This window comes from Lethenteron reissneri, chromosome 33, assembly GCF_015708825.2.
Source record: "Lethenteron reissneri isolate LAM-NWPU_2019-01 chromosome 33, ASM1570882v1, whole genome shotgun sequence".
NCBI classification, from domain to species: domain Eukaryota; kingdom Metazoa; phylum Chordata; class Hyperoartia; order Petromyzontiformes; family Petromyzontidae; genus Lethenteron; species Lethenteron reissneri.
This window is the reverse complement of record NC_083811.1, coordinates 6,528,194-6,542,195: the sequence shown is the minus strand read 5'-3', so window position 1 is coordinate 6,542,195 and position 14,002 is coordinate 6,528,194. Positions and strand designations below refer to the sequence as shown.

At 41.1% G+C, this 14,002-nt stretch overlaps 1 protein-coding gene across 1 annotated transcript in view; it reads left to right on the top strand.

Moving 5' to 3' along the window:
- LOC133350266 (methylosome protein WDR77-like) overlaps window positions 1-14,002 on the top strand; it is a 58,216-nt gene that overhangs the window by 590 nt on the left and 43,624 nt on the right. The window contains 2 exon segments of the mRNA XM_061564430.1: window positions 93-226; window positions 10,153-10,341. Of these exon segments, the coding sequence (XP_061420414.1) occupies window positions 100-226; window positions 10,153-10,341 (316 nt within the window). The 5' untranslated portion in view covers window positions 93-99.

The following is a 14,002-nucleotide window of genomic DNA, read 5'->3' as shown; positions in this document are numbered from 1 at the left end:
CCTGCCGGCCTTCGTGGGTGTCACTCGTCGACAGCACTCGCCCCTACAGGCTGGTTAAGGCTACACGGGGGATCTTTGTCTTTATCCTGCAGCGCGACCATGGCCGAGCCCGCGAAGCCCGCGTCCACCACCACCACGACGACGACGACCAACAACGCGTGGAACATCCCCCCCAACGCCCCGGCATGCATGGAGAGAAGCCTTGATGCGCTGCAGTACAGGAAAGGTACAGCGGTGATACTACGTAGTACTACTTAGCAGTGCGTGCGTGCGTGCGATTATCCGGACCGGTCCAGAGCCTCCCCCTAGGTCGGCTCGGCCTTTAAAAACGAGTATCCTAATGCGGTGTGTAAAAACATCGCCGCTGGGGAGACAAAGGCGGCCGAGCGTGGTTGCTGGCCACCCCCCCACCCCCCCTCGTGTGGCACAGTGCCGGCCTTTGTAGTTGCTACTCGCTGACAGCACTTGCCACCAAGAGTCTGTAAGGCTATACGGCGGGGGGGGATCTTTTGTCTTATATAAGACTAGCTGTACTACTCGGCTTCGCCCGGGACTGGGATTCACCACGCCCGGCCGCCTTTGTCTCTCCAGTGGCGATGTCCACACACTACACCAGTTACTCATTTGAGATGGAGTCGACCTAGGGGAGGTCCAGGACCAATTCAAATAATCGTCACCGGTGGTGGCCGTGAGCGGGAATCGAACTCGGGTCGCCGGGTTCGTAACACTACAATGTGTTACGCTTCCACGTGCGCGGGTCACGTGACAGATGTGACGTCACAGCTCACTTGCCGTGCAAGAAATATAAGCGTTATTGAGCTCCCCCCACCACCAAAAAAAACCAAAAGTGTATTTTTATAATTTTTGCATGGTGTACAGTCTGGAAAGTACCCACATGGCAAATTGCAAGTTTGTTGCATGTCGGGAAGTACGCTAAACAATTTGAACAGACACACATATTCACAACTTTGCCTTTTATATATGGAGATGGTCCGGTCCAACGAGCACAGGGGGGTTTGAGGTCGACAACCAAAATAACAAGAAGAGCCATTTATTTTTAATACGGTAAAAAAAAACGTAATCAATATTTCACAAGGCTGGCAGCATTGGAGTTTTTACATTGAGTTTTTCATGGTTTTAATAAAAAACCCGATCATCTCAGATGGCAAAAAATCCGGCTTTATTCGGTTTTATTGCCTGTTAATCCCTATAATTATAGCCCCCACCAAAGAGAAGACAAACAACACGTTCCGCTACAAGATGATGGTCAAAGGTCGCAAGACGCCGATGGAGTATTGGCTGTCCGATCGCAGTGAGTAGCCTGAGCTGCAAAAGATCGCCTTCAAGCTGTTTAGCATCGCCACGTCCAGTGCCGCATCCGACAGGAACTTCTCCACCGCGGCCTTCATTCACTCCGCAAGCTGAGGAACAGCCTGAGCGTGAAGTCGGTGGAGAAGCTCGTCTTCATCAAGAGCAACATTCACACGCCTTCTTCGACGGCGCAGTTAAGATGATCGAAGAGGACAGCGAAAACGATGACTCTGGCGCCGATTGACGACAACTTGACTTTCGACAAAATCTTTTTTTAAAAATATAAAACCAATAACCCGATAAAATTTGTAAAAAAAAGAAATTGGGTTTTTTCCACCCTTGATATTTCAAGAGCCGCGATGCATTTGCATAGCTGGCAACCCCTTATCAGTGCCTACCTTATTAGAGACCAATTCAGACCTTATTGGTCACCCCGTGCCCCTTATACATCTCAACTTCATCCTACAAAGTCCCATCACAAGGGAGAAACACAAATAGACAAAAGTTTTTTTTTTTGCCAGTATTGAAACGGCTGTACGCCGCATGGACCTGAAAACTCAATTTCCCTGCACAAGAATACGGGTAAACCGCATGGGTTGACAGCGATGCGAAGCAGTCCTTCTTGAAGAGCCGCATGCGGCTCCGGAGCTGCAGGTTGCAGACCCCCGGCCCAGTACCAGCACATGAAGTTCATTTCAAGTGCCTGTAGGTACTATCAGCTATCAAATTTACAACAAAAAGATAAATATATGGGAGTGTCGTCTGTTACCACGCATATTTATAATAATCAATGAGCCAAGAATGTCTGTTTGTGTGTCCCGCGCGTGACGTCACTCCACATGCCGCACCCCCCCCAGTCATTAAAATTCATGAGCGGGTTGATTTTTACATTCCCGCAGTAGAAGGTCGAGTGGAAATAATTTTTTTCTCGCAAATTCGCTTTAAGTTTGACGTTTCTTTATTGAAAGTGAATCTAAAAAATAATTATACGCAGCAACAAAGTGGATTTGGTGACTTTATAAATTTCTCAGCACTTACATTATGGTAAAATAGACATTTCTCGGTGATTTTCCAGATATTTGATCGAATTCTAATTTATTGAAACCCCAGAGACCCAAAGCAGAATAGAATAAATATCAGATCAGTGAATTTGAACAAATTGAAGGTCAGTTATATACAGTGCTACAGTGACATGAAGTGAGGTGTTTTATGGCTTCGTTTTGTCCCAGATTCACTGCCATTAAATTTACACAAGATACAATTATACTCTGCTCAATTTTTTCATAAATATTACCAAACAAGCTAGTTTATAATAATCAGTGACCCTCATATTCGGTGCTTATGGACGGATACGCGGGTCATTGTAGTGCAGCGATGAGCGCACACCGGTGACGATTATCTGAACCTGTCCTGGTCCTCGCTTAGGTCGACTCGGCCTTAAATGCGTACCCGGTGCGGTGCGTAAACATCACCAATAAGGGAGACAAAGGCTGCTGGGCGTGGTGCGGACCACCCACCCCTTTGTGCGCTGTGCCGACCTTTTATCGGTGTGCGAACAGCACTTTCGAGAGCGGCCTGTAAGGTTACAAGGTGGGCTATTTGATATCTTTGAATTTCTATGGGTTCCAATGAACCCGGATAGTGGAGCAGGTTTGGATTGCATGCTCAATTTAATTGTTATCTCGTCCTGGCTCTGACATCATCTCGGTCGCCTCAGCCTAACATTAATATTGAAACAAATGCCATTTGGCGTGCGTCTTGGTTTCTCCATCACCACCTGAAACGGTCCTTGTGATAACCAACATTGCCCGTTATTTCTCTGTTTAAGGGAGCCAATTGGCTACTTAACGTATTGCTGTGCCCGGGACATTGTTGTCTATCCAATGACACTCCCAACATCGTTTTTACATGAACTGTGACTGCAAAACTACTAAACCAGTCGCTCAAAACATCCCGCACAGGTTATCAATGCTCAGATCTTTGTCATTTTTGGCCAAGACTAGCAAATACATATTTTAAAACGTAACAATGATGTAAACAGATTGTGCAATTAGGGTTGATTAAATTCCCTTGGGTTTGGGTATTTAGAACATGTGCGCCTAATGTTGCGTTTTAATGGCCACGAAGACCTCACAACCCGAGTCGCACCGGGCTGTTTCGTGCGACGCCCAGCACAGTTTATCTTTTCATTCCACTGGTTCAAGAGCTGCAAGCAGCTCCATCCATGCCCTTAAGCCCCCCTCCCTCCTCGTCCTTGCACCCCTTCGCCCCCTCCACTTGCCTCCACAGCCAAATGGCAGCTCTAGCCATTTTTTTTCATAACGATGACTAACGAATGCATTTGTCGCCTCATGCCATCGAAAGATGCCATCTATTTTTGTAATTTCCCTCCATGTTTTACAAAAAAACATGACTCGAAAATTGGCCTTAGGGATGCCATTGACCACCTGTCTCTCCAAATTAGATTCCATGATATCACGGCTGGTTCGATGGCAGCCCAGATAATAGCGCGTTGCTTTCTTCCCAAAAAGAGCCATGCGTCTCACTAAAAGTGGTCACTTGTGGCTGCATGGGCCATGTGACCCCTTTATACACAACACACAGGAATTCATATTCTTGGTTCTTTTGGTAAAGTCACGTAGAAGAATATGAATCCCTGCAGTCACGAAAGCTTTAAATCAAAATTTAACACACAGGAAGTTAAATCATTCTCACACGTGTGACTTAGGTGGCATGAGCATAAAACTTGATTTGGGTTAAGTTGTAAGTGGCATAATAATCAGCCACAATATGTTCACTGCTGGATGAAGGACTTCCTTGAGCCATCGGAATCAGAAGTTTATTTCCCAAGTAAAGCCCCTTTGTGCTTAAAAGTGTTTTTTTCAAGGGCAAGTCGGCCAGCAGGCAATATCAAAGCATTCCTCAATTGCAGGTTTAACAAAAACAAAGACTTAATAATAGCAATGATATTGTACAATTACGCGCAGCAATCCATCTTCTTCCTGTACACGAGCTTATCATCACTATCTCTGCGGTGGGCATTCTCTTGGGCGTCATCGTCCTTTGATTGCCATTCTTGTCGTCAATCTCAAACCATCAGCTATCATCCCTTCTGGAAATGTGTCCTGGCCACACCTACTGACTTTCCTTAACATTCAATTCCAATGTCTTTAATTTTAGAAATTTTACAAATATATTTTTTCTCTTTCTTCCTCTATAATTTCAAGGATATTCCTTTGCAAGCTTCCTCATGCACTTGTCAGCTTTTTGTTCCATTGTCTTGGTCACTGTTTCCCATCCACGTCATCGCAGACAATAAAAACTGACTGAAAACCTTGTTATTTAGGAAAATTTGGAAATTGCGTTTCATTATGAACCATTATTTTATAAAAACCAATACAGTCTGCCCTCACTCACTAATTTATGTAATCATTTTGATCGTGGTCTAATAATATAATTGCTCAGGGTATACATAACTATGATATGTTTTAATAGTTGTTTCCCGTGAACAGATATTTTCAATTGTTAAGTTAATTGGTTTTGAATGGGATTTTTCTACTCGTATATATCATGAACCCAAATCACGGCATTATGTTGGGTCGTTGTAATTTTTAAAACAATAACTATATATATATAATCGCATTGCTTGGGTCAAAATAAGTATATGTACGGACAGGAATTGTTATTTAACAAACAATTTTCAGTATCCGGATCATTCACAACATTTTTGCTGTGCGTGTGTTTGTGCCAGTCCGATTGTGTCAACGTCGTGATATTCCACTGTCTTACCTATTAGGACATCATCTAAACCTGGCTGTGTTGCTTGTAACTTGTTACATGCTCGCCTACATTAATTGTATGCACCAACTCTCTCATATAATTAAATAATTGCTCACGATCCTCCACAGTTGGAGGATCATGTGCCAACGATGAGTAATAGCCTCTCTGGAAAAAAAACACATGTTATCCAATTTTACATTCACAAGCTCGACTTTAAAGGCTGGGAATGAAACAAATGGGGCACTAAATATATAATGTGGCTGAAGTGTAGGCGTCCACTGACTGTCCTGTCAAATTGATTAACGGTGCGATGAGTCAAAATTAGAAATTACTTTTCCTCCTTCCCATGAACATGTGTGTCTGTTCATGTTGTGCCGTGAACACTGCATTTTTGTTGATGGGAAAAGTGTATTTGCACGTCGTAAAAAAGTGTAATGGCATATCGTGTTTTCTCATGAAATAATTCTTAAGGTATATTTGCAAGTCACTAATAGTGCATCCAATGTGTTGCCAATTGTTCAGTAATAATGTTAGTGCATTGCTTATTTCTTGTTTTACATTTGCAGCGCCATTTCGAATTATGTACTGTGCACTTTTCTGCCGTAGTGTAATGGTTCTCGCCCTGAACTTGCAATCCAGAAGTTACCGATTCGGTCTTTCGACACCGCCGGTCAATCAGTGTGAAAGAGTAGGCCAAATATACTGGACGAGAAGGGCTCTCTAGTGAAGTCAATTCCATCAGCGGTGGTGTGAGCAGGGAATTGCAGGGCTGCACATTTAACATTTTTTTAAGGTTCTGAGAAGTGGAAAAGTCCCTTGGATATATTTTGCATTGACGTATCACTCCTGATCTGGCAAATCACTCTTGAAAACACCCTTGATAGTTACTTTGGAGGCAAATTGGTTTTTAATGAGGTAACTGCAGATTGCTAAATATGCAATACGTAACTGGATAGTGCAATTTGGCAGGTGGGCTTTGATAAAACGGTGATGGTTTATTGTTGGTGTACTTTTCTAACAATCTGGAAGCCTTGCAACCCTTGTGAATACAAATAGTGTACTGTGTTTCTGGTACCTGAGTACAATTCTAGGACAATTCTCCTGCTAATGAATTTCGCGGATCCTATTATTCTAGGGCTATTCACGTCTGGGACAAACCGACACTTGGCATGAGTGGAGTTTTACTGCATATTGCAACTATTCTTATCCACCGTCCTGTTATCCGTTGCTCCTATCAATATACGTACCGCAATCGATCAGTGGACCATTCCCATTTGCTCCTTTGCGCAGATAAGGGGAATAACCTAAAAATTGCAAAAATGGACTCTGTTCGCTGCACTTATGTGTGGTTTAGAGGCATAACCCAGAAATTAATCTTATCAGTACAGGCAGACCTTGTTTCGCGCTCAAGATGGCATTCCTGGAGAAGTGAGCGCTAATCGAATGAGCACTAAACGGGGTAATTTTACCATTGTATATTTGGGGATGCGTTGCCGATAGCATTTATTTTGTATGAGCTGTATGTGAGGGCTTCATTTGGGGTATCGGTAATATCACTAATAATATAGATGTTAAACATTCGTAAATAAATAAAATAGAACATTGGTAAGTATTATACTGTCAGAGTGCATTCTACTGTACACCTACAACAAGCGGTAGGAGACAAGGTTGTAGGAGTTGCTGCGCTCCCAATCTGGGTCATTCTCAGCGAAAAACTCCAGGACCTCCGTGATCTTAGTGATGCCCTCAGGCTAAATTTCTGTGATGAGATTTAAACTCTTTGAGGTTTATCTTAGATGGAGCCTGAGACTCTATTCCGGTCTCGTGAGTTCTCACCTTTCTGACATTGAATGAAGGAAGAAAAATAATAATCTAAAAAATAGAAAAAATGTATAATACTGACTACAAATCGTGATAATCTAATCGCAGGGGGTGGAATCTGGCTCGTTGTACGTCACTCTCATTGGCTGAGCGAATGATGGGGACGGTACGTTTATTTGGCCAGTGCGGCATTTTCTCGCTCGTAAGCACTTTTAAAATGTTTTGATTTTCTTATTTTAGTAAAAATGTTCTCCACGGCAAAGAGTGCGATAACAAATCGGTGTTCTACGGAGTTGCGCTGAGCGAGGTCTGCCTATATGTCATCATGTGCATGTCACAATTTAACGTATTGATTAATTGTTGCAATTGCATACAGACTTCAATTGAGGTCTTCAAATAAAAATACAAATGCCATTTGAGTTCGTTGCCTATTGACAGATCTAGAAAAGCCACAATGTAGGCTGATGTACTTAATTTTTTACTATTTTTACCAGGGAAAGGCCCACTGAGCTATCTAGCTCTTTTTCAGAAGCAACCTGGCCACAAATGATAGCTCAACGAAGTGGCCTATCATGTGGACATTTTTATAGCAGCCAAATACTCGCATATTTCTAAATGTGGAGGGAAAAACCGAAGGACCGGGATAAAAATCCACAAACTCAAATACATACACAAGCGGAGAGACACTTCCTTTTAAGCTGTGGGAATTCAGGCACTTGTGCATCGGTGTCAGAAGTGCTGTCGATGGAGATTTGAGAAATAGTTGAGCGTCAGCAATCCTAGAATTAAAACACTTTTTGGGAGCAAAAGGCTGGGAATGACTTTAACCATCCATGTATATGAATAGTTATGTTGGGAGCTGAATGGGAGCAGTTATTTTTTTTTCCTTCATATTATTACCCATAATGCTTCACAACAGCGTGTGATTAATAGAAACGAGAAAAATAGACAATTTCATTTATTGTCACGTGTAATCAACAAATCCTGCCACTAGGTGGCGCAAAACTCCTATTTAAAGCACAGCAAATTGGGAACATGTTTTTCGTGTTGCTCGCAAACTGTCAAACGTGATGCATTAAGTTATTTGCATGTGCAGCGATTTGAGTTTTGATGTTTTGCAAGGTTTCTTTCATACAAAATAATTAATGACCTGAGGGACTGGCGTCTGTTGCAAACTAACACTGGGCATACTGCAAAGCAAGATTTATTGCCACGGGTAGTGGATGCCTTAACTTGTCATGCCTCTCCATGAAAGTGATGAAATAGGTGACACACGTGGAATCACGCATATCCTCGTGTAGATGCACAAATGGAGTATTTACAGTGCAATGTTCAATTTCCGTGTGCAAGCCTCGTATATATTTTGGATACCCCCTTAGGTCTTCCTGAAATGTCAACAAATACAAATGGGGTGCCCCAGTGAACAAAAAATGCATTTTGTTTCTGGTTTTTTTCCCATTCTGTGTATTGTAATTTGTATTCAAATATGCATGAAAACAATTACAGCATTTTGTCAATCGACTCCCTAGTCGCAACGTGTTCATCATTGATGTTTTTTGACCATACTTCGCCCTGGTCAGTGAGCTGGTGAAGCTGGTGGTAATGGGGGGGGGGGGGGGAGAACCAGGATCAGGCTCATCAGTTAACCATGGATTGGAATTGAGCTCCTATTGCAAGTTGCACAGCACAGTTCGCTAACCACTGCACCACCGCTCTCCAGTACAGAATAAGCAGTTTAACACGCAAGCATCCATAATACAGTTTTTTTTGGTTAGATCGCGTAAATATATAAATGTGTCGTTAAACCCGTCACCACCCGACACAGCCAATTAGTAAGGTTTGTCACGTAAACAGAACATGCCAATTCGTCACTAGTACAGCACTAACCGGTGTATTGGAGAGCCAAGCCACAACATTTACAATCTGAGTACGATGTTTCACCAGTAATTACAACTAGCTTCATCAGGGGACAGCTAGATTTGTGGAGAAGTCCACCTGTTTCGTTCCTTAAATAGACGCGTAGATGTGATGACAACACTTGTGCACTCTTTTTGCGTGAAGTGGTAGGGGGGAATAATTAATGGATATTAATGACTATGGATATTCATTGCCGTTTGGGTTATTCATATTATAATCAACTAACATTATGCATGTGCATTATGCGAGCCCATTGTTCTTGAACTTCCTGCATGGTGACCTGTATAGGCATGGATTTAAATAATGTGTTATTGATGATTCGCTTCCAAACAGCACTAAGTCTGTAGCTATCTGAACGGTTATAATTATTTTTATTTCTCTCAATTTAGATATATTCTCTAATTAATCTTGGCTAGTAGTAACTAGTTTTGCACAGAACTTCAACATTATCAAAATCAATTGAGTGTCCTTGTTGGCACGCGTGTTCTGCTACTGCTGACATTTGCATTTGGGAATATTTACTGTTTCTTTGTTCTTTTTGTCTCGTACTGATCATTATTCCTGTTTGCCCAACATAGGATTTGCCGCAAGTGCAATTAATTAAAATATATTTACGCGATCTAACCCAAAAAAACCTGTATTATGGACAGAATAAACAGTTATAAAAAAAGTATTCCTTTCCACTGTGCTTGCCATGAATCTTCATTTTAGCTTTTGATCCACTCGTGGATGAGGGCCTCCCCACACTGCAGTTTGTGGTGGTTATTTTCCAATGCAATTAGACTGGTGAAGCAAGTTGGTGAAGGCAGGAAGGGCATAGACGTTGGAGCATAGTACAGTGAAACTATGGATTTTTCTGCGCTGCCCTCTGCTGACAACAAAGCCCCGTAGCGGCCTACAACACCTGTTTTATACATGGCGGATACACATTCAGCCTCAACTCTGCTTCGCTTCTGAGTGTAGAGTGGCAAATTGCATTCCAGGTGGAGATCAGCAAACTGTACACCAGTGTACATGGCTAAACTCTACACTAATTTAGCAAGCAGTCTGAAGGCAAATATCTGGTTGCAGCCTACACCAAGGCATTTGGTTGGAGATATACTGTATTGAAGGACAGTGACATTTCCTGGACAACACTAACAGGCATATCGTTGGTCGTGCGCACCAAAAAAGCTGAAACGTTAAACGGTTCAACCTTACGTATTTCACAAGAACACAATCCAAGCCCTATCATAACCAAAGTGTGTACTGTAATGCGTAGTAATGCAATGTACGCAATATTCAAAAAGCACCCTGTGGGGGATGTGTGCGTGGTGTGTACAGATGATGGTGCTATGTTGCTCGCTGCCTCCAGTCTAACGGGCCGCTACTGGATGGGATCCATCTGGTTCTACAAGGACCCCTCCAAAGCACCCGAGGAGGGCTTCTGCAGTGCAGGAGTGCAGACGGAGGCAGGTGTTGTCGATGCTCTCTGGGTCGGCGACAGGGGCATCCTTGTGGCCTCGGATTCTGGTAAGAAGTGACGGGAACGGTCCCCACGTGTTTTTGTAAAATATACAACTACAGATAGTGTAAGGGAATTGGGGCAGCAGCTTCTATTTCTTGCCCTGAATGTGCTCGTTTATCATAGTGATGGCAAATGCGGTGTATTTCCTGTCCATTTGCATGCTTGGCCAGTTCGATCTCTCCCCACATGGCAATGGAAACAATAGCCAATTTTCTTAACTCCCTTGCCTCTCTCCAACCAGCAGTATTAATGAGTAGGCCAAATATCCCCTAGACGGGCTTTATAAAGCTCCCTGTGGTTGAGGCTGCTTTGCAAGCAGTGGTACAAGGAAGCAATTTCAGGGCTGCACCTTTACTTAACCTATTAATTAGGGTTTCTGTAAACGAGGTTACAGGCGCATTTTATGTTGACATAATTTAAACAGATGCAATATTAGATATGCATTTTTGGAATTGGTGCTAAAATATTGGTTAGCCATATGTTTGTAAAAATAAGAAAATGGAATTGATTCTCTTGGTTGGCAGGTGTGAAATTAATATCATGAAGTAAAAAAAAATAACAAGTATAATGAATATCTCTGGAAAATAACGTGCCAAGTGAAAACATTTGGTACACGCAGTCAATTGGATCACAGTCCTGATAGTTTAAGTGAAAATTGGATGCATATATTCTTGGCTTACATGTAATTTGCAACTTTGGAACAATTTGAATTTAGCAAGTGCTCTGCTTAATTTAAATTACCATTTTAACCATGAGAAAGGATAGGTTTGGAATAAAAAAAAATTCCTTGGCACGTCGTGCATTGCAATTTGAAAAATCCTAAATTGGATATTGGCATGAAGTCCAACGAAATTGTCACTGTTTCTGCATAGTTATGTCTTTTAAACATCACATTTTTGTACTCAAGAATTACAAACATTTTTATGCACGTTTAATATTGTTATGCTGCTTTGTTTGCTTTAGAAATTCGAATCCAAATGTGATTTACTATTGCTGTGCTGGTATTTTCAGAATTGGCAAACATTTAATAATGTGCGTAACATGCGCTTACATGTTTCTCCTGAGTCTCGCAATCAATATAGTCTTAACACTGGTTTTGAAAACACAAAAGAGATGTTCAATTTAAATATTCTCTTGGAATAAATGCCAACATATGGGATTAAATGGTTTGAGTATTAAATGGAAAAAATGTGTAAATGGTTTTAATCTGGAAACAGGTGCAGAGCAGTACATATAGTCAAACATTCTTTGGCAGGTCTCTTTGCTGCCAGGATGCAGACAGTGGGGAATGTGATGTGAATATAAATTTGCGTTTTATTTAATCAGCAAATAACATGATTTGTTATACACAAATATTTGGCATTGTCAATACATTCACGGCAGGCCTAACAAAGAATATGAAGTATTTTACAATTTAAAAAAATCTTACTTTGCTAAAAGATAAAGTTACACTGAAAAAATACAATTTAATGTACATCAAATTGTATTTTTTTATTCGAGACAAAAATCAAGAACACTAATCTTTTCCAATCTAAGCTTAGAGATACAAATGGCATGTGCATGGGTAAAGAGCAAGTGTAATGGAAAAAGAAGCTGGTATCTTGATATAAAAGTGCAGGTGATTTATCATGTACAGCAGAAGAGGCTGCAGTTGTGTCTGGGAAAGTAATTTGCTGGCCAAGTTAAAGGAGTCCAAATGGGCACTGGCAGGTCAGAACAGTTGCTGTGGCATCAGTTCTGTCTTTTGTGTGTGTGTGTACTGCCACAGAAAAGTCGATTAAGGTGCTGGAGCTGAAGTCTGTTTTCTTTTAATTACAACTTGACTTTAATTAACCTGACAGTGGATTATGTGGAGCAGCGAAGGAACAAAATAGATGGCCATTAAAAGAGAAAGTTGGTAGTTGAAAATGTAATCACACGTGTGGCCAAATGTAAGGGGTACTGCCAGGGCAAGATGTTAACGATCTGGTTTGGTGTACAGGAGGTCGTGGGTTCGATACCAACACTCTAACGCCTGTATATTTGGAGTTTGCATATTCTCCAAATGGTCGTGTGGATTTTTATCCGGGTCTATGATAAGCCACTTGGTTGAGTCATCATACGGCTCAGTGGGCCATACCTGCTAAATTAAAAAATAGTTATCTTGTAATTCACTTATTTGTATAAAAAAATGCGAGCTTTTAGTTCACAGTAGTATTGAGATGTAAAAAAAAGTGACAAAAAAAAGTTTTTTATACCTGAGTAGGTGAATCTGCTGTTTAGAATTGTCAGCTTTGTTATGAACTGCCAACTGAGATGAAGCTTTTGTCAATAAAGTCTAGTATTCAGGGAATATTAGGATTAGCTTGCCTGTATAAAATGTGATTTTCTTGCAGCAGCAGCAGAATACCAATGCTAAATAATAATAAAATATATTCTACGTACATTTAAACAGGGTATTTTTAAAAAGCATTGAAACTACTGCCTCTTCCCAACAATGGCGGTTGCATGGAATTCTAAGCACCACACATTTCTTTGCATTATTACATTTGATATGGGAAAACATTTTCCTTAAATGTGTCGCTCTTTGATGACAACCTGCTCTACTATTTAAAATTTTCCTCCATAAAACGGAGGCCAAATAAATTAATGAAGATTAAATGTGCGCAATTTGCAAAGCCAAAATATTGTTTTATTAATAGAAAGCACACAATACATTTCCTGTATTTGCTCTACGAAAACCATAATACAACATTGAAAAATAAAAGCCCTAAAATTTCTGGTGTTGTAAAACAACATTGCTTTTTTCTCTTATGCATTTACAACCTATCTTTGCAACATTTTTTTTAAGTTCTTCGCTCAGTTTCCTTATTCTCAGGGGAATTAATTCGCTTGTACAAAGATCTCCCCAGGTGCATTTGTTGTAATGTGCTCATTTCACGTTGGATGGAAGCCGTCCACGATGTTTATTTTATCCTTTTTAAATAATCCAAAAATGAACATCGGTTGACTGTGCCCCTTCAACTCTTGCAGTATGGCAAGGTCTAACAGTGATAACAACAAATCTGGATGGACATTCTGGAGGTGGAAGGCCTTGTGAAAGGCAGATGTCTGGGTTAGGAATAACCGATGCATAATGAATGTGGTTAAAATACTGAATAAGGTTTGAATATTGTATGTGAATATTCTGAAAAACTTAACTAAAATATTTTAATTTTACCAGGTAATGCCCGCTTACCTGGTAAAATGATAACCACAAATGATAGCCAAATTAAGTGGCTTATGTGGAAATGTATACCAGCCAAATACAATTTTTTTTTGCAAAAGCATTTTATTAACAAAACGTTTCAGGTACACACACAGGATTTGAAATGGTGTAGACATCAGCACAAACACATTATGGATTGCAGTGCAATGGGACCCTGTCTAAACCGCATGTTTCAATAAACTCTACAACCCTGGTGTCTTCCTATGCTCTGATACCCCTGTAGAAGAAGAAGAATTAAAAAGGGAGGTGGGGGAAAAGTGCCTAAATGTCCTCATGAATGATCTTAAGAATTGATGCCAACGAAACGAGAGGTAGTGAAGGGGTTCCATGTTTAGGGGTTAAACTTCCTCCCTGCCCCTTAGTTTTGCACTTAGATGCTCTAGAGCGGCAGCGTTTGACCATTTATTGGCCCATTCCTG